At 35.1% G+C, this 20921-nt stretch overlaps 1 protein-coding gene across 1 annotated transcript in view; it reads left to right on the top strand.

Moving 5' to 3' along the window:
• Window positions 1-18781, top strand: part of LOC124170947 (suppressor of lurcher protein 1) — a 1281814-nt gene extending 1263033 nt beyond the window's left edge. The window contains exons 11-13 of the mRNA XM_046550025.1: window positions 9227-9434; window positions 13362-13642; window positions 16188-18781. Coding sequence (XP_046405981.1) covers window positions 9227-9434; window positions 13362-13642; window positions 16188-16237 — 539 coding nt within the window. The 3' untranslated portion in view covers window positions 16238-18781. The remainder of the gene's footprint in view (window positions 1-9226; window positions 9435-13361; window positions 13643-16187) is intronic.
• The last annotated feature ends 2140 nt before the right edge of the window (window positions 18782-20921 follow it).

Genomic DNA, 20921 nt, shown 5'->3' with positions numbered 1-20921 from the left:
TTACTTCGCAGTGTAAAGGAGCTCAGGCTTAAGAAGGATGCCCTGAAGAATGGAACTCAAAGTCTTACAATTTCTGGAAATAAAAATGTAGTGAATCAAAATTGATCGTTTTCTAACCTTGATCACAATGGAGAGACTTTAAAGTTACCCCCACTGTTGAGTTTTGTGTTCCACTCTCCATGGACATTTCCCTGTCAAATTTGTTGAAGTATTTTTCTGTAACCAAAGTATTTCTGTTTTAGATTTCCTATTCGCATGCAATGCCATAGCGAAATTTTGAAAGGGCGTTAACGAAAAGAGTGTGTATGACATTGCAGTCTCACTCTTGGCTCGTTCCACAATTTCATTTAATTGTTAATTTTGGTCGATTTTTGACGCATTAATGATAAACTGAATGAGGAAGAGATTATTTCGTCAAAGGTTGCCTTTCTCGTCCATCTACCGAATCATGTTCCAGCATCTCAATTTCCTGTATAAATAAACGACCCAAGTTTACTTTTACCAGAAACACAATTCATGAAAATATACTTATATTGTACACCATTCATGATTAAAGGCCTAAAAATGGAGGAATTAGTAACTCAAATAATGTGACAAAGATCGTCGAAAAGTTTATTATCGAAATTTATAAACTCTATTTATCGTTGAAAATGAAAATCTGCGGTATTTACTTTAACAGGTTCCTATATTGACAACTTTTTCTGAACGATTTTCTGCGCAGTTTGACTCTTCAGTGCTTCTCATTCATTCGACTCAGTTTTAACACATGATATTATAAAATATTTGCGAACTCAGTTGATTTTCAGAACTGCAAGCCACGGCTAAATGTTGCTAGCGAGAATTACGGCGAGAGTAATTTTCAGCTCGTTAAATTCAACAATTCAATTCATCTTTCACCTCTTTGTTATTTTCCGTGAGATTACTCTTTCCTGAAATATATTTACTTCTCTGATTCTACTCAATCGTTGATTTTTAGCGTGACAACATTATATGACTAAGTAATTTCGTGTGCACTAGGAGAAATTGTGGCTGGTGACAGGATTCATTGAGTAGATTATAATATTTATTAAAATGTTTCATTACATCCATTGATTTATGCTCCATACGATATGTGAGCTACAAATATGTTGAGATGACTCTTTTTTTATATGCAAATATTTAATTAACTTGATTATTGTGAACTTAAAATTGCTAATAAGATATGGATAAAAATTTCAAAGTCGTTTTTTTTAATGGCATCAATCCAAACTATTTAAAAATGCATTGGATAAAATTGGTTGGCTATCCTCCCGCGAACCCTTTCTTCAAGCTTTCAAGGCTCGTATTTTGCGCGAATATCATTGCGGTTTAGTCTTCGGACCTTTACGCCTAAGTGTGAGGTGGATGAACAGCAATTGATTAATTACATGTGCCGCCAGAGGTTGATGAGGGTGGATGCTTAAATAACCCTGTTATCCTAAGTTTCAATTGCATCGCAATTTGGCTGGTCGTACGACCTCTTCGCATCTTAATTTAATGCCTGAGTTTCACTAAGGACTTTCCCCTGACTTACTTAAAGTACTCATCGAAAATCCTTTCCGATCAAACTTAAGATATCATTTTCATTTTCCCGACAACAGTTAATTGGTGAGTTACGAAATATTTGAAGCTAACTAATTTGAAAATTTCCTATCTTTACGTTAAAATTCCGTCTTTATTTTGTTAAACAAAATAAGGCCCCGTAGACTGTAGCTAGATAGGCTTTCTAAGGATCTAGAGGTAGGGAGGGAAATTGGAATGCATGAAAGAAATAAGCAATTTTATCGCTATTTTTAACGCCTCATTTTTAACGCTATGCAATTCCATGGATGCATTAGAATATTGTAAGGTTAGGTTATCTGCATTTTCGGGTATTAACGTATATAAACTTGTGCGTGGAAGTAAAGTTTACTCTATAAATGTTCGTTTCCGTACATAAAGCCTCAACTTATTTCAATTAACACCTGAACTAGAGTTGCAAGTGGTGAGGTTTTAGAACAGGTGGTTATTTAATTAAATAACTGTTATGGGACGTTTAAATGCTAATTAAATTCCTTTTGACACTAGCCCGTATTTTTAATAAAGATTTGACATTTCCGAACGACCCTGAATATGATTAAGGGAGATTTTCCGTTTATTATTTTTGCCAAAGGGGCATCCTACTTTAACTCTAATTTTGAATTACGTCTTTGCCCAAAATGTATTAGTACTACACTCATACATATTCTTAGTGCACATAACTTTCAAAAATTAAAAAAATACACGCATATTACCATGAAATATTTTTGTTCACTCTGTGGGAAATTCAGCGAAATGTAGAATTACCGACGGTAAAAGTGTGCAATAAGTTTGCATTTATGAGGAGCATTGAAGAGAAGTAAATATTAAATCTGCATTAAAAAGCAAATCTTGTATTTCAGAAGATAATAAAAATAGTGATATGTTTAATTCAAAGCGTGCATCTTGGAGAGAAGTACTCATTTCTGATTTCTCAAGCATTCAGTTTCACGTTATTTCCTAGTCACTGAAATATTTTTTTCCGTATTCTGACAAGCGCTTTCCAGCATCGCATTACAAGAGTCAAAATACTGAAAGAAGACACAGCAGGAGTTTTGTGTTGGTAAGAGGATGGTCTTTAGCAGTAATAAATCTTGCAATGTATTTTAAGCTCTTGATATTTTATTGTAATTTTCTTTAACATTCATTCACATATGTAATAATATTTTTTATTATGGACTTCATTATAGAGATTTTTTTTTCAAAAACAATGCGAGCCTCAAAGAATAAACATTGTTATTTTAAGAATAAAAGAGCAACGCATACATTTTATAATTGCTTAAATACGAGATGAAGGGAAATTTGAATGTTTTTCGAAGAAATGCATCGAGTCGTAAACAACTAATGTGGACTTGCATTCCATTTCTCTGAAAAATGTATGCACAAAACGTTTCACGGAATATGTGAGTTAATTCACAAAAAATGGAACCACATTTCCCTATTTTTAACGCATTGCGACTATGTGAATAAATAAAAAGTGGAAATTTTTGTATATTGACACCTTTGCGGTGGCACAATGCTCTTAAAAATGTTATTTACGGATGTAAAAAAGGTTTCAGTTAACCTTTACTCATGCATTTACGAAATAATTAAAATATTCGAAACAGAATCGACAACAACAGCTGATAAGTGAACTATTTATTTATAATAGCATTACAGATTATTTTCATGTGTGGAGAGTATTTCTCTTTGTAGTATCAAAGGGATAATGTTATTATATTATTATTATCAAGTTATTTTTCTGGACCTTAATGCAGGTTTGGAAATTTAGTATTGTCACAATTAATCTACAATATATATGCGTTGAAGAGTATATTTTTTCTTCTAACCGGTCAACTCTCATTTAATAAGTATTTTAGAGTACTAAACAAACATCACTAAATGGAGTCGATTCGTACATTGCTCCGACAGTTTTGTCAAAACAAGATTCCTACTATGAAAAATAACACGAGTTAAAATATTCAGAAAAATTGATTATCATGTTTAATATCTCATTTAGGTTGAAAAAAATCATAAAGACGTCTTTATCGCAATTGAATAGTGATAAGTATTTATACCGGGTCCTAAATACACTATTCCTACACGCAGCTGACGCTAATACGCTAAAATGTAGCAGGAATGTAATATCCACGCATTTTACAGCCATGCGAATCTTTATGCATATTTTATTATTTCCGAACGCAAAAATGTTTCTACTTTTATTTCTACGGAAAAAAACTAAGCCCTTTGTTATTGGTGGGAAGACCGTTCATACATAATTATTATAAAACTTATATTCCTAGTTTTTGCTATTTTATTGCACCGTTTAGATGCCCTTTTTCCGTATATTTTTCCCGTAAAATGTGTTTGTCTGGTAGCATTCATTCTATAACATTCTCTCCTACTTTTAATCTATAAATAATCATTTGTGCTAGACCTGCAACCACTTATTTTACTTAATTATGCAGTATTATTTTATTATTTGTACACATGGAAAACCTAATTATTTATATGGCATTTTTGGAATTGAAAAATGGGTCTGGAATTTCCAATTATTCAATCGGCGAGACTTTTATCATTTATTATTTGCAATAGACTTCTTTAAATTTACATCATATTTCAGTTCAAATAACATTTTTGTACCTGCAAAGAAAATGGTACTCAAGAAAATACCTAGTACTGAATATTATTTCTGTGTTAAAGCAAGGAGCCTTAATCGATTTACTTCATGTAGCAATCCATTTTCGGCGTAATGATATCTCCACACGTAAGGGAAGCGAGTAGCCGCTTTAACTGCAGATGGCAAGGGAGCAGCAAGTGTCAGGGAAAAAAACTTTCCCAGGAAACCTTCAAACTTACAGCCACAAGGCAGCGCTGCAATATTTCTCCCTTCATCGAGAGGATTTTAATGTTTCGCCGCTCTGAGAGTTTCCGCACGCAGCGAATATCTCGCCACGCCTGGCGGAGTAATCACTTCGCACCGTCATGCAACCAGAGGAATGTTAATGACGCATTAAAAGGATACCTAACGGCTTTGGTGCGTGTTGCTACGATTATCTGGGGGAGACGTCGGATTGTCTGCAGAGCACATTCTGTGAGTATCCTGCGTAGCCTAACAATTCCTTTTTATTTCCATCGTTTCCAGTATCACATCAAGGATTCTAGTCGATGGCACGGAAGCCCGCCTTATTGCGAGTGCTTGTTCATGATTGTGCATACGTGTCTTATCTTGTTCCATCTTTTAAATTTGAAGTTCAAGTTGACAGCGATCGTAAACTAGGTTTGCGTCTACGTTATGGAGGCCGTAAAACTCGCCGTGACGACTGTACAGTGTAGGTGCTGTTACGTACAGAATTAAATGTTTGTTCGTGGGTTTTTTGTTTGTGCATGTTTTTTGTACACAGTATACGCATTTGTTACATTAGGCGTACATTATTTTTGTGCGTACGTTGGACAAATTCTAGGTAAAAATTTAGATAAGGTAAGGTAATTCTAGGTAAGGCTGCTCACTTGGCCTGTCCCCAGTCCATCTTATTACTTAATTTTTGAAAAATTTGTTGATTATTAAAAATTCACAAAAAATTTTCTTCATTACTCTTTTACACGGAGGTGCAAAATTTAAAACATTTCCAAGACATACGATCGCTATACATTCAACTCCTCATGCTCTCCATTCCTACCTATAAACCTAGAAGTAGTTATCAGTATCAGATTTTTATCATTGGAATCTCATAAATTAGCGCTAAAGGTATTTTTTTAGTATATCTAGCCATAAAAATATTTTAGATCGGTAATAGACTAACCACTAATCAAAATAATGTCTCCACAAAGCATAGATATTAATATTGATAACATTTAATCAATAAATGTAATTTTTTCTTGACATTTTACCATTTTAAAGTTATTCTTCAATCTCTTATTCGAAGTTGTTTTATTTTCTGCTAATTTCAAATGACCTTTACATGATTTAAACTAAGATCAACTATAGATAAAATTTATTGTAGGCTTTCATTTTAGGAAACTTAAATAGTTGCTGCGTGGATTTCAATTCCAGCAATTGATCAAGAGGATTTTTATATTATTCCACTCATTTGGTTGTTATTACCTATGATGTCTGTGTTATCAATGGGTTTGCCTCATCGCATAAAAACATGAAAAATTTGAACCCAACCATAGCCAAACTCTAGATATTTTCTTCCAATTTGTTTCATTCAGTATGTTACATAAATTTTTTATATCGTTCTAAAAAATAACTTTCAGGTGCAAATAAGTGGTAAAAATCTTTCCATGGATTTCATCAATTTTACACATCTCAGCCTACCAGATTATTTAAATGTGCCTTATTCAGAAAAAACGAGTATTTTTTCGTCTTCACCTCAATTTGTTCTGATCTACTGATGGTAATTTCTTGAAGAAAATTCTAGCAAAAGTCCTGCTCTAAATAAGTAATTAATTTCCCTCGGATGTCTATATTAGTTTCTAGCAAATTATGGAGTGGTTTTCTTTGGCGAAAACGTGTACTTCATTAAAGATTATAGGAGTGCGTAAATAAAATCTTCCTCCCTCTCCAGAATAAGATCACGTTAGTGAGTGAAACGTAATTGTTTTATTTTTCCTGAAACCGTGTTTTTTCACCAACAATTCATGCTTTTTTATGAATCAGTCTTGTATAAGTAATTTTGGTAACCATCGTTTCTACCGAATTTTAATATTTTCAGTTTCCCCCTACAAACGCTAATTAAAGAAATGATGTACATTTTTTTCCTGACAAATCCGTCGTAAATAAGCAGAATCGCCTTATCATTAAGCATGCTCAATTTTTATAGGCTCCAAAAATATTCAAAGTGTTAAGTTTGTTTAAAAATCTTATCGAACTTATTTATTGTTTGCCCATACGTTTACTTCGTAATATAAAAATTAAAAATGTACGTGGTGGCTATATTAGTTTAAACACGTTAAAATAAACCTGATACGCAGTGTCCTGCGAACTCACTTCTTATGTCACCATAGCGTTGTAAAAATTTGGAACTTGAATGTTTAAAAATACATCGTTCATTATAATAAAGTCTCCGTATAAAAAAGAGCAAGTTTGGGAATTTTTTCGAACAATGAACATATTCCCCAGATATTTTCAATGCATTTCTTGTACGCTTTGGAACCAAATCCATTTGTGACTAGAAATACTCGTATGAATGCGCTCGTATGGATGCGCTCATGTGATGAATAGATTCGTCTGCGCAAAGTTTTCAGTGAGGGAATGGAAGAGTGAAAGATGATAACTTGACGTGCCGTGGATTTTGAAGCTTTCTCCGAACTAGGTCTTGGTCTTTTTTTATTTGACTCCGCTTATACCGTCCCGCCTCTAAAAATTCTCCAGCGAGCTTGAATGCGTAACTTGGCTCCCAGCCCGAACTGTTAGACACTTCGGAGTGTTGACGCCGTAACACCGGCTGGCCTGCTCCAATGCCGCTGGATCTCTCAGCCTCCTCACCGCGTTATCGCCGAGTTCCCCTTTAAGCTCCTATCCTCCATTCACACAATCTCACTTGATCCATGCTGACTTAGCTCACGGTACGTTTACGGTGATAGGATCTGATATGTTTCATGTTCACGCTTCGGCGTTTACTTCTGTGCTTTCTACGATTCAAAATGTTTGGCTCCGGATGTACAATAGTGTTCTTGAAATCTGCACGGTGCTAGTCTTAGCGAAAAATTATTTCCTTAAATTAATTAATTAATTCCATATTAGTGTTTAATTACCGTTACTATACCGGTAATATTTTTCCGTAGTAACTTTTTGGCCCTAGAAGATATTCATATCGTGAACAAATGAAGTGAAGACGAAATAATTTTCGCATTCTTTTAATATAATACTTGGTTATTGATCCTCCGGCTGAAATCCTTTAATGATGGTTCCAAATCGTTGTATACTTCCTGGTATATTGATGTATATTGATGCTCTTAAACATTCACTTTAAGAAGTTTATGAAAACAATCTAATCCAGTAATTGGAAGTTAAATAGGCACTAGTTTGTCAATTTTCTTTTTTAGCTTTAAATTATGTCACATTTAATTAAATTGTATGGTGATAAAGCTCAATTGGATATAAATCTAGCATTCATAATAATAGATACATAATTTGAGCATATAAAAGTTTAGTATTGCTAAACGGTTGTAAATATATTTGGCACGTGTTGAAACAATTACTAATTAAATCTAGGAATTTTGTTAAAGTTTGATCGCATAGTAACTCCAAAGGAACACAGTAAATGAAGGCAAAAACCCATTACTAAGATAAAAACGTGGAAGACGAGATATCTAAATTAGAAGAATTGGATATGGTGCTAGTAGCTGAATTTCAAATAATCAGCAAAACGATATGTAGATTCAGAAAAAAGAAACGCAGTAAACGGTGCAACTATTAGAATCGTCAGTTATTAATCGTTTACCTCTAAGTAGGTAGTTTTACCTTCATAATGTGCGGCAAATTGCACCGATTCAGTGGAATGATTATGGATTTACACTAATATAATCAATCACCTAAAAAGTATCTTATCACTTTTATCCACTCGTAATTTTCTTGTGCAAGTGATAATATTTTTTACTTTCCGAATAGCATTTCAAGGAGTGGGACTGAGTCTTCCGTATAATTTACTTGTGGTGCGCACCATTGCTTTCCCATGATTGATTTCCATTTTTATGGAACATGCTCTCATTAATATTTTTATACGTGGGTAATTTACATCCCTCACTATTCTAAGGTGCATACTCTCCATGAGTAATGCTGATATAGGCTAATATAACTGTTAAACTCCTCTTCTTAACGTGATAAAAGAATCTGAGAGGTTATTTGATAGGTTTCTTTGTTTGTGATGCTAAAAGTGCTTCATTGATCAAATTTTTATCAGAGAAAATGTACCATTGCAGAACTTTGGCAAAATCCTAAAGATATTTTTCCTTATTACCTGCCTTAAAAGAAACTTAAAAACGTTTTAGGCTACTTTTTTATCGCCATTTTTTATAAGTATCTGGCAATCGTCTGAGATCTCTCATTCTGGCTGTCATGCCAAAAGTCTGGTTTGATATTGTCACATAATGCTTCATGGTGCTCCTCATGTAGGTGACAGAAGCATCAGAGGATAACTGTTTTAGCCGCCTACAAATCCACATCCAACCCCTTACGGGTAGGATAAAATTTATAGCATTTCAAGCGTCGATTTATCATAGTATCATTAATTTTTCTTTGCATTCCTATTCGGTTACAAACACAATTTTTTCTCCAAATTATTATTTTTTACCATTACTTGCATTTTATTTTTCCTCCTTGATTCTTTTAACTTTCAAGTATATATTGTAAGCGTTTTTGTTAAATTGGATGACTTAAAATTTTTCTATTTGGCGAATCAATATGAATTAATATCTCAAAAATATATTCATATTTTCTTTCATTCCTTTATTTTATTCAAAAAATTGCTACGAAAAAATACTATGCCGCTAGTCTGAAGTAGAGGTTCACAGTTGATTTGGAATAAGATGAATGAGTGTACTAATATCGAGCTTTGTATCGCAATGAAAATGATATAACCCCAGTTTAACTTAATTAGCATATAGAAGTTGGAGAAAGTCATGTCGGAATTCAGTTTCAAGAATTAAATTTTCTCTTTTCCCACAGACTTCGGCGTTACATCCGGCCGACAGCTGCCGGATTACCCGTGTGGTTTTGCCTTCGACAGCAGTGAAACTCAAAACGGGACATTTTCAAGTCCAAACTATCCCGGAAACTACCCCAGAGATACTGAGTGCCACTATTTTTTCCACGGAAAGGCAAAGGAGAAGGTCCATATCCATTTCACTTACTTCGACGTTGAGGGTGTGATGCCGTAAGTATGATTTCTCTAAAAACAAACCAGCTTTTCTGATGTGTCATAATGAAATAATTATTATTAGCATGTGAAAGACTGGATTGAGTGTATTTCTATCAGTTCCAAGCGGTTGTAGTAATGCGCTAGGCAAATACGAGCTTCCAAAATTATATTCTGATGCTCGGCATTCATGGGAGTAATATTTTGTACTACTAATACCTGACCCTGTTGAAAAATAATTATTATATCAACCTTTTCTGGTAATTTTTGCAAGTCTTTCCTTTTGTTTTAATATCAATATTCTTTCCAATTTCACCATGGTACACCTTTCCTCCAAAACGTTCTTGTTTCCTGTTTGTGACTGGAATTGTGCCTTTTACTTCCTTATTCACTACATTTATTACTTTGCTCCAGATTTTAACATATTTTTAAAGATTAAATGATAACTTTTGATGGTAAAAATACACAATTTTATTTAATGTTGCATATTCATTCAATGCAAAGTTTTGGTAGAATGTTGGATTTCATGTCTCTCTAAATATTAGAAAGTATTTTATCTTGTAAGTATTTAAATTTAAATCGTTTTTTTAGTTGTTTCACTATCGCTTATGCACTATGCACTTACCATGTCTTAGTGACATTTTCCTTTTTTTGGTATACATGGATCGGTCAAACCATTTTCGCTGTACCACATATATTTTCTTTTCGTATGCTCTGATTCATGAATACTAAGATGATGGATCATTTTTGAAATGTCTCTATTTTTGGCTCATTTAAAATTTACTTATTGTATGAATGCTTTGAGACTAAGTGGCAGTTTTACCATTACCCAAAAAAAAACTTTTCCCCCTCTATCACTCACTCAGGGCCACTTTCACCAACGAGGATAATTGAATTAACTCGGATAATATTCTCCAAAAACCGTGATATTACAACAATCTTGTTTCACCAGATGCACTATCTCGGTTTTGGGCTGTTATATCGGTTTATACTTTCACTGACGATATTCCTTCGTTAAAAGCTTTCATCCGAGTTAATCACCAGCTCTCGGAAAATACGAATGAGAGCGATTAAGAACATCAACATTATAATCGGAGACGACGTCCATAATTGATAGATGAGCGTGAAGATAATTTTAATATTTATGGTAACGTACATTTCTTTACTCATCCCGAAACAAAAAAGGAGTCAGCTAAGGCAGTTCTCACTCTTATTGAAGAAGGCTTGGAAATTCATTCACAAGGACCTCAGCGATTTAACTGAAAGGCTGGTTTGGATAGGTGGCTCCCTCTTACTCTCATGCTCACATACTTAGCCGCAGGCCTGTGAATGTCACTTATTCAGAATAGCGGGCCATTTCTTTTTCCTGAGCCACCTCGCTCTTCGAGGATTTTATTTGGTATGTCCGAATGCTTCTATCGGGATTCAAACCCAGAACCCTTCAAAAAGCATCCAATCGTTCTACCCACTAGACTGCCACGCTCCACCGAGTTAGTTATATTATTTGATATTCACAGAATAGAGCAGATAGCACAGTCTGAAAAGATCTATTTACTATCTCAATTCATTGACGCTTGGAACTCGTATGAAAATAATTTTGAGGATCTCTTTGCCATCGGTCAACCGCATCATTTAAGAATTTTATCATAGAATTAACTTTTCTTCCTTTACGTATATCCCCAATATTACCATTTTTATCAACTATTATATGCAGGTATATCATTCAATGCTAATGGAAACTGCTCTTAAAACAATAGTATTTTTTCAATTATTTCTCTTTTAGACCCGTATAATTATTTTCTTCATCAACATGCAGTGATACGAATCCAATCTAAGTATCTCATTTACTGAATTGTATGGAATTATCAAGTAGGGGAGTGAAATAATGTAGTGAGTAGAGCAATTGGCCCCTGATCGAGGAGTCTCGGGCTCAAAGTCTGGATGAAGCCTGAGGACACCCTCAAACAAAAATCCTCGAAGTGTGACAATGCAAATGGAGACTGTCACTCAGTAGGAAGACTGCATTTGAGGGATTGACTCATGAACAGATTTGAGGGAACTGGAGGTTGGTTTAATCGCAAGACAACCCCTGTTTTCCATTCACTAAAGTAATAGATCGCACACGTCAAGGAAATCCTAGATACGCAAGTTCGGAAGGTATATTATTAGAGATCATTATTAGAGGTCAAAATCTGGTGAAAATGTATAATACCTCAATGCAATAATGTAATGTTTGAGTTTTTTGGTGAAAGGTTAGGGGCCCCCACCACGAATGTGTAAAATTCACACGGTTGTAGCTTACATTGAGGAGAGCTCTACCCTCACCTATCCGTGCTAACCTTAGGGTAAATTCACTGAGTGAGTGTCATTGTTTACGTTAGTTTTACAAAAAAGCCATGTATGACGAGTTGCTATTGATGAACTATGTATTTTAAGGTAGCTCAGTCAACAAAGGCATTTTGGTCTGTGCCCTAAATTACAACCACCTTCGCGTTCATTTTTAGTGATATTTTACCCTCAAGAAGAGTAAATATCATACATTTATAATTTTCCAAATCAAAAATCCCTACCATCCGAGTTGGCCCAGAGAGAGGAGCTGGTATTTTATCCTAAATATCAGAACTTCACATTTCTTAGGCTCATAAGCTCCTAGATAAGCTCTACCCTGTCCTACGCCTAACAATCTTCTGTTGAGTGAGTGAGATCCTATGTTCTCGCTATATTAACTCTAGAAAAACCTTGGTTGTCTCTTTTTACTACTTTTTGTTGTTACTTTTCTCTGAAGCCTGCATTTATTGATTCGGAAACTAATTCTTCTTTGTCTTTAATCTTGTCTGATATACCTAACTAAACGAACACTACGTCGACTTACCTTTTAAAAGAAGCCCTACTTTAAAATGTATCTCATACGACCACGGTTTCCTTATTGGCAGCATTCACGCTTAGAGATTAATAACAACTTCTCCTGATTCAAAGCTCATTTGAGTAATCCAAATTATGGAAATGGTAGTTGTGCAGTAATTTATCCACACTGAGACTTTTAAGACTTGAATGTTTGTCGGCCACCCACGGTGGCGGCGGGGGACAGTCCTGGGCTGCCAAACCGAAGGTCGCGGGTGCGAGTCTCACCTGGGTAGGTTAACCTCTGTTCAGGGCACGGATTTACCTGCATATATAATTGTTAAATGTAATGAAAACCCCGCTCTAAATGATCAAATAGTGCTCCTTTTGGTGGTGTGGCAATATATAACGTATAAATAACGATTATATTGCCACACCAACTAATATGTAAAGTCGAAATGTTTTCTCAAATTTTGTCCCTTCAAAGTTTTTTTTGTTCTAAAACTGATCTCTGCATTTCTTCAGGGTTTTCTTCCGCGTCAGCTTGTTTATAGACTACTTCAACAACGAAAAATTCGCTGGCTATTCTGCCAGCGTCTTCAGGTTGAAGGTGTTGTCTATAAACCAGTGAAACTGTTGTTTATAAACAAATAAAATCAACTGATTTGGGCGTTACTTGGTGGAACAATGAAATGTTCATGGTGAAACAAAACACAGTACTATTCCACAAACTTTTATTTTATGTCAACCATTTTCGACGTTTATACCGTCATTATCAAGCTTGATAATGACGGTATAAACGTCGAAACTAGTTAACTGATAATAAAAGTTTGTGGAACAGTGCTGTGTTTTGTTTCACCATGAACGTTTATAAACAAGCTGACGCGGAAGAAAACCCTGGAGAAATGCAGAGATCAGACCATCACCGCGGAAACCTATGTCCTAACATTGTTCTAAAACTATTGAATAAAATTATAGCCTTGCATTTATATCTTCGGTTGCACTGACACACTCTAAAATGTGTCTTTTAGCCCCTTAAGTCACCCTACCACTTTACCCTAGAACTCGTTATTTATTCTTCAATTCCTTTTTTGCTTCTTTCAGGTGTGACGAATCTTCAGCCAGTGACTACGTGGAATTCTCGAACTTCCTGGCGAGAGATCGAAAGTATCCAAGAGTTTGTGGTCAGCTGCGAGAGCTCGACATCGAGTCGGATCGCAAGTTCTTCAGGGTCACGTTTCGGTCAAATTATCGCCTCGACGGCAAAGGGTTCCACGCCACGTACCAGTTCCTTGACAATGTAGACAGCTTCACGGTCAAGCCGTCGCCCAGTGGAGCACCTAACGCTGTGTCCCGGGAAGCCACCTCGGCGACCTTAGTCAAAGGTTCGCAGTACTATTTTTATATTAAACATGAAATTTCCACTCATATTTAACGCTTTTATCTGAATTTGGAAACTCTAATACGACTAATTTTCCCATTAAATATGTAATAATCGAATAACCTTTAAGGAATAATTTTGAATAAATTATTCAAGCTCCTCTGTCTCCCAATTTTTGGTTGTCGAAAATGAGATTAATTGTAATTGATTAGAACTGAAATTACTTTGTAGTTATTTATTTTTATTCAATATTCTAGTGTAGTTGCCTTATTCAAGAAGCCGTTATGGTAGAATAACATTTTATGTAGGCTAACAATTTTTTCACATACATATCCATCCAAGGCCTCATATTGTACCTATTCTTTCCTTTTCATCATAGTTCAGTTTATCTTTTGTCATTTTATTTGTTGTTCATTTACTCCCACTATTTTAAAAATGGTTAATGCTCAGGGTATAATGAAATGAAATATATCAGAATTTTCATTTATTTAGTCTGGATTGAATGAGGGTCTAAGCTCTTTTTACCATTTTTTCACTCTTTTGGTAAATTTCTTTTTTCTTTTCACAACAAATAACTTCTTCCAGAAGCATGTTTATCATCACTTTGTTCGCTAATTTTCCCATCGGTGGCAGCATCTACTCGCCATTAGATTCTTCTTAAAGAAGGTTAAATACTTAAAGAAATTATAGAACAGAATTTACAATGCAGACATATCTTATGACATCGTATCCAGAAATTTTTATAAAAAGCCCTTCACTATTTCTCATTGGGAAAATCGTAATTATTTTCGTAAAAAAATTCAATTGACAGTCTCTAATATTGGTTTTTCATACTAATCCACATTTTCAAAAGCAAATTTACCAAATAAACTAGGTCAACCAACCAACGAAAATAGGCTTATACTGGCGGAAAAGAGCCATTTTTGCTGGGAGGTTACTTTTCAAATGTTCCGAATAACCGCACCTTTTGCGGGTTGGATGGGGTGTTGACGAAAACTTTGCTGAAAGAGAAAGTTAACAATAGTAATGAATGGTGCAATTATGTGTAAAGTCATACAGCTCTGCCATTGTACGCATGTCCCTCAGGTAAAAATTACATATCTAGGTCCAAGGAACCATTGGATGGTTGGTGATAAAGTTCATCTCGTGTGTACTTTATTTCATTATCTCGTATTGGCTATTCAAATTAACAATCCCACTGGTCACCAAAAGTGAAAATAAAAGCACAAATGCAAATAGTTGGTGAAAAAAGAGCGAGAGAGAAAATTATGAAAAACGTTGAACAAAGTGGATGCGTAGAGATGACGCATGGGAAAAGGTTCTCCTTCATTGAAATAGGTGATATTTTGTCGGTTGGTTCCCTCTTTATCTTTAAGGTTACTATTTTTTCGCTTCCCTCCTCAAATTTATATTGGACTTATGATTCTCCTTGTGAAATATTTATGAAACTACGTGCATGGCCCTATTTTTTACAATCACAGCGCAAATTATACGGCCAAATCTGCTCATTTAGTCCCAGAATTCACTAATTTAGTCATAAATAGTTCTAATTAATAAATGAACAAGCTACTTAATTGCAACTCCAAGGGCTCTCGTAACGAAAAATCCTGTATTTTGCAAATTGAGAAATATTCCGATTTAATTTGACACGGCATTGTTTGTGATAGTGTAGCCTCTCATTTTTCTGGCAGTTAATTAGTAAAAAAATGTTTATTTATTCCAATGCCATGGTGAATTCTTCTTGCCCGAAAGAGGGTAGTAGTAATTATATTGAAAATTGATTCTCATATATGTGATATTTAGCTCTGTAAATTCCTTTTCATCTTCAAGGTATTCCTTTATTTTTTTACGCACCCTCGGATTCTTGTTTAATAAAGAGATTCTCCTCATTACCCAGCTATAAATCTTCAAACTACGTGCATTGTCCTATTTTTCACAACCACAGCGCAAGTTATGCGGCCAGATCTGCTCATTTGGTCCCAGAATTCACTAATTTAGTCATAAATAGATATAATTAACAAATGAACAAGCTACCTACTAGCAAATCCAAGGGCTCTCATAACGAAAAATCCCGCACTTTGCGAGTTGAGAAATATTCCGATTTAATTTGACATGGCATTGTTTTTGATAGTGTAGCCTCTCATTTTTCTGGCAGTTAATTAGTAAAAAAAATGTTTATTAATTCCAATGCCATGGTGAATTCTTCTTGCCCGAAAGAGAAGTGTTCCTTTACACCCACTATCTTGAAAATGGTTAATGTTCAGGGTGTAATGAAATGAAATGAGTCAGCATTTTCATTTATTTAGTTTGGATTGCATGAGGGTCTAAGCTCTTTTTACCATTTTTTCAGGCTGCTTATAGGTGTGAGCTGTGGTAGTAATTGTACTGAAAATTGATCTTCATGCACGTGATATGTTGTTCTGTAAATTCCTTTTTCATCTTCAAGGTTTGCCTTCACTTTTTTACGCACCCTCGGATTCTTGTTTACTAAATAGATGCTTTTTATCACCCTGCTGTAAATCTTGAAATTTCTCTCTTTGCTCTTCCAGGTTTCCTGCTTGTGATGATCGTCTTTCTCTGCAGCGGTCACCCTTCATAAGTGAACCAAAGTGATCACAATCTAATGATGCCAAACTGTTTCAAACTCTTTTGACAAAATATTGCTTTAACAAAAAATTGTCTCGGCTCTAGAAAGTCGTGCACACGTTTCGATGACAGAACGACCTTTCATCTATCTTTCACATCCTTTAAAACTACTACACACGTAAAAAAATCCTTCCTCACGCGCAAAAAAATATAAAAACCTTCAAGTCTCTGCAATCTTGAACTCCTTTTACTGAGTAATGGCTGCAGAATGGATATACATTGACCGAGTGGGTCTCAACAAGAAAATCCTGACTGAGGGCTTACGTTTTGTATTGTTCGAAAATTTTTGGACCTCCGGAATGTGAATGATTAAGCCTGTCGTCTGCTCAAAAAAAATGAAGTGCTGGTTTATCATCCAAAAATTTTGTGGTGTGACGAGGAAATTCCTTCTCTGCTAACTTCTCCCCAGAATTTCCAGCAGATAAGATCATAAACACGTGATCTTGAGTAAATGCCGTAGCTACCAACCAAAAATACCCTTGGGAATTAAAATTTAAACTGTGGCTGACACTAATTTGCCTAAAATGCTTCGTTTCCTCCCCTAATTGTAGCAAAGATTTAGATTAAATGATTGCCGTTGTATTGAGATTGTAAATACACTTAGTTATGATCATTTCTGATGTAGATTGGTGTACATATGCCTTTTCGTAGGTGGTCAGCATTTAAGTTCCATGTCACGATATGGCACTACTTGACGGGTAGTTGAGAAATTCTGAATTAAAAATAAAAAGAGGATTAAAACAGTATTTGCTGATTTTGCTGCTTCGTTTCGCTGACATGAAACAAACCTCCTTGTGTTTGTGTGAATGACGGCGCGTGATTACAAGGGAAATTGTGTGATTGGTCATGTAGCGTCGTGGGTGAGGGTTTAGTCCATAGTCAATAGGGAAGGCATTTCTAAATACGTCCGCAGCCATTTTATCTACCGTTCCGTGGAAAAGTTGAACGTTGTACGAGGGAAAGAATAAAATATGATTGTTATGTTATTGTTGAAGCGAGGTTCTTATAACATCAATCCGAGTATGGAAACTATTGAGATGGTCCCTGTAATTTCGGGTGCATTGGGACGTGGTACTTAAAGAGCTCAGGACTTGAGTATCACTTCCTCTCCCCAAGCCCATAATTTGATGCATGAGGGGCACTTATGTAGCCTGAACTCAGTGACTTGCTTCAAATGATTGACAAATTTTTAAGGAAACTTATAGTTGAAGGGAATCTCTTCAGCAAAATGCATCTTTCTTATTAAGATTTAATGGTGCTAGGGTAATTCCATGTCACTTTATCCGAACTGCTATCAACAAAAAGCAGAACCAAGCCGCCTACTTTGAAGGCTCAATTCAAACGTCATAGTGTGGAGGCCGTAAGCCATGGGACACTTTTTTTTAATATTATGCTCGTTGGGGAGTTGAAATGTGCTAATCGATAACCAAACGTTTTCAGGGGAAACGACTTTTTAAAAAATCCCTTTATCTTTCTCCGATGGCCCTATTATTACGCTTGAGACAAAATTTGAAGAAAATGTTAGAGAAAATTAAAATTTTCGTTGCAATATTGCATTTATTCTATCGAGAAAGTTTCATCCATGGCCATGTTTTACATGATAAATATCACTGTTGAATGTACAAATAGTTTATTTCTGTTAACTACTTGAGAAAAAGTAATTTATGGATATGAGAAATTGTTTTATCCTTGACTTGCTTGAATGATTTAGCGCATGAGATATTTAATTTTACCCCTAATCCGTGAATTAACATCTCAAAGTTACTCAGGTCACATGCTACAGTTAGCCATGGAGCGACATCTGTCTTCTTAATCAATTCCAAGACTTTGAATTCAACGTATGAAACTGTCTCTGTTGGTTTCCTTTGCCTCTTCTTGTACACGTTTTTATATAAAAACTATTAACCACTATGTTAACTGAGAAGCCCATGCTGAGCGCTCCAAATCAAGTGTTTTCTCATTGCATGTGTTCGTATTTTTAGGTACCTACCGCATATTTATTCGTACTGTGCCAGCCTCATTTAGACGTATGTGGGGTGGAAATATCATTAACAGATAAGGCAACAGTCCTTGTAAGATTTGGAAACTAATATACTAGTAAAGCTCCTGTACTGGCGCAAGTGGGGACGTTAATGTTATTTTCGTCATGAAAGCAAAGTTGGTATTCTCATGCCACTGCTAAAGTATGAAAAAAGGTGTAGTTTTGTGCATGTTTATTTGTTTGTGCTCCTTTTGTGAAAGGTTGTGTGTTCTGTTTGTAGAATAATACAATAGTATTCGTCTGAAATTCCCTGTAACTGGAGTTGGGATTCATTGAAGTTCAGGTGGGCATTTATGTGAGTGTGATACTAACGGTAAAATGTAATTATGTGATGTAAAACATTTCTGTTGTCGTATTCACCAGCTCTAATCCCTGATCGTATTTCGCGTGCATTTCGTCTCTTTAAAGAACTTTCGACATCACCATTGCTCAATAAAAAGCAACCCTTGAGAAGTATATTGGTCATTTTCATTGAACTTTGATCCCTAGTCTAAACCTCCTCGTAGATTATATGCTGGTAACATGGTTTGATGTGGAATAAACGTATCACTAACAGGTAAGTTGTTAACATTTTAATATTTAGAACGGTATCAATGTAATAAAAAGTAAAGCTGCTGTGTTCGCGTATTGTGCCATCAGGAACCATCTAGGTGTGCAATCCCGTTAAAGGAGGGAGTGACAGATTCATGGTAAAAGATATGCGATAGTATCCCTCAGAACAAAAGAAAAAGTACAATATTTTGCTAATGATGATGAATTGACTCCTTTTAACAGAGGGTCATCTATATTTCTCGCCTTCTATGAGGAACCTATTACAATATGTGGTGTGGTGCTGGTTGTCAATGTTCTGTCTTAACTTATAATAGAACATATTGAGACAAACTCTATGGAATGACTGTCGCAAATGTTTAAAATAGCAGCTCGTCAGTGCTGCACTAGTTAAACTGATCATGGTTTCTCTCTCCAAGCAATAATTACTTAATTTTATCCCACGTAGTCCTTGTGAATATATATTGAAAATGTAATTTAAATTTAATTTTATTTTGAGAGTATTAAGTCTCTTGCTTGTCTGTTTTTATCTCCGAGAAAAGTTTTGCAACTAAAATTTAACGTTAGCAATTAGGAAAAAAATTTAGTGCTTTCCCGGCGAATATACTTCGTGAAGACTTCTCGAGATCGCCTTTAGGCAATCCCGAGAACTCTTCACCAAGCACTTAGCGATTAGCTATCCGTTTAACATTTTCAGTAGAGATCAAAACCAGATGAAAGTGCATTCTTACACTATTTCTAGTTCTTTAGAAAAGATATGAGCTGCCATTTTCGACAAATAATATTTGTATCGTTCTCTTAGCTGCATCGTAAATTTTAACGATTTGCATTAATTCATAACTGTCTCCAGAGCGAAACTCAACAATAGAGTTGAGTAATGATGTTACAATAATTTAAAAATTATTTTTAATCAAAGGTTTATAAATAAATGTATAAATTATTGTAGCGGGGTTACTGCCGTGCCTCAACCTTGGTTTTCAGTCCCCAGCACCGAGAGTTTTTACATTGTACTAAAAAGCTTTCCTCACCATTCCCAAGAAGAGATTTATGAAAGAGGATATAAGCTCAGTGGTTCTTCTTGTATGGTTTTCTTTGCAGGTGTTTTGGTGCGTCAGTTTTTCTCTAGCCATTTAGGTTTGGTCAATAGACACCTTTTAGACCGAACACAAGAACTCGTACCCATGCATAAACAAGGCAAACCTGGATAAACAATTTTTCAATTTAGTGAAAATTTTGCACTGAAATATACTCTCAAAGGAGAAAATAATAGTATTGTTTTAACTTATTGTTAGTGTATGAAGTGCGGACTCGTGGTAAACATGCATAAAATCATTATTCAAGTCCCTCTTTTTATAGTTGGATTTACCATTTGCTCGAATTTTACCTGAAAATTTTCGACTCTATATCACGCTTTAGCTGTTGCCGAGTATTTTTACTAAAATTTCTTCGTAGGCTTTATACGCTAATGTCAATAATAATTGTATTTAGCCATTCTTTCACTTGGTTGGAGTTTGTAAATATTTATCTTGCTCCATTTAGGATAGGTACATATGTCCAAATCATCTAATCGCATGAACTAATTTTAAAATTTCCAGTTAACTCCTGATATGAATTATATGCGTGAAATACATTTTATGATGCCAAAATTCACCAATATTTATAAATAGCCCTGATTTATATTATAATCTACCCAAGATCTACAGCTTATTAGACAAAAGTTCTTCATGTATGACCAAAATTAAGAAAAAAAAGGAATTATTTGTAGCTGTTGCAAAAAGCTTTATGATCAGGAAGTGCATGTCTCATAGGTGATTAGATTTATTTGAAAAAAGACATTAAAATAATGTTATTGAGGAGGTCGAAATGTTGTGCTGTTTCTTATTGAATTTCTTTCGTTATTTTAAACGCTACAGCTGAGACAGCTATGCGGAGAAGGTCAAGATATTTATGATGCAAGACATCAATGATTTCGACATGGGTTATCGCTCAATCCGTCGCACTGGTTTTCTTTGGGGTCAGTTTCAATCATCCCGTTGACGGAGGAAGA

Source organism: Ischnura elegans, chromosome X (genome assembly GCF_921293095.1).
Source record: "Ischnura elegans chromosome X, ioIscEleg1.1, whole genome shotgun sequence".
Taxonomy (NCBI): Eukaryota; Metazoa; Arthropoda; class Insecta; order Odonata; family Coenagrionidae; genus Ischnura; species Ischnura elegans.
The sequence above is the reverse complement of the archived record's forward strand: the minus strand, read 5'-3'. Positions and strand labels throughout refer to the sequence as shown.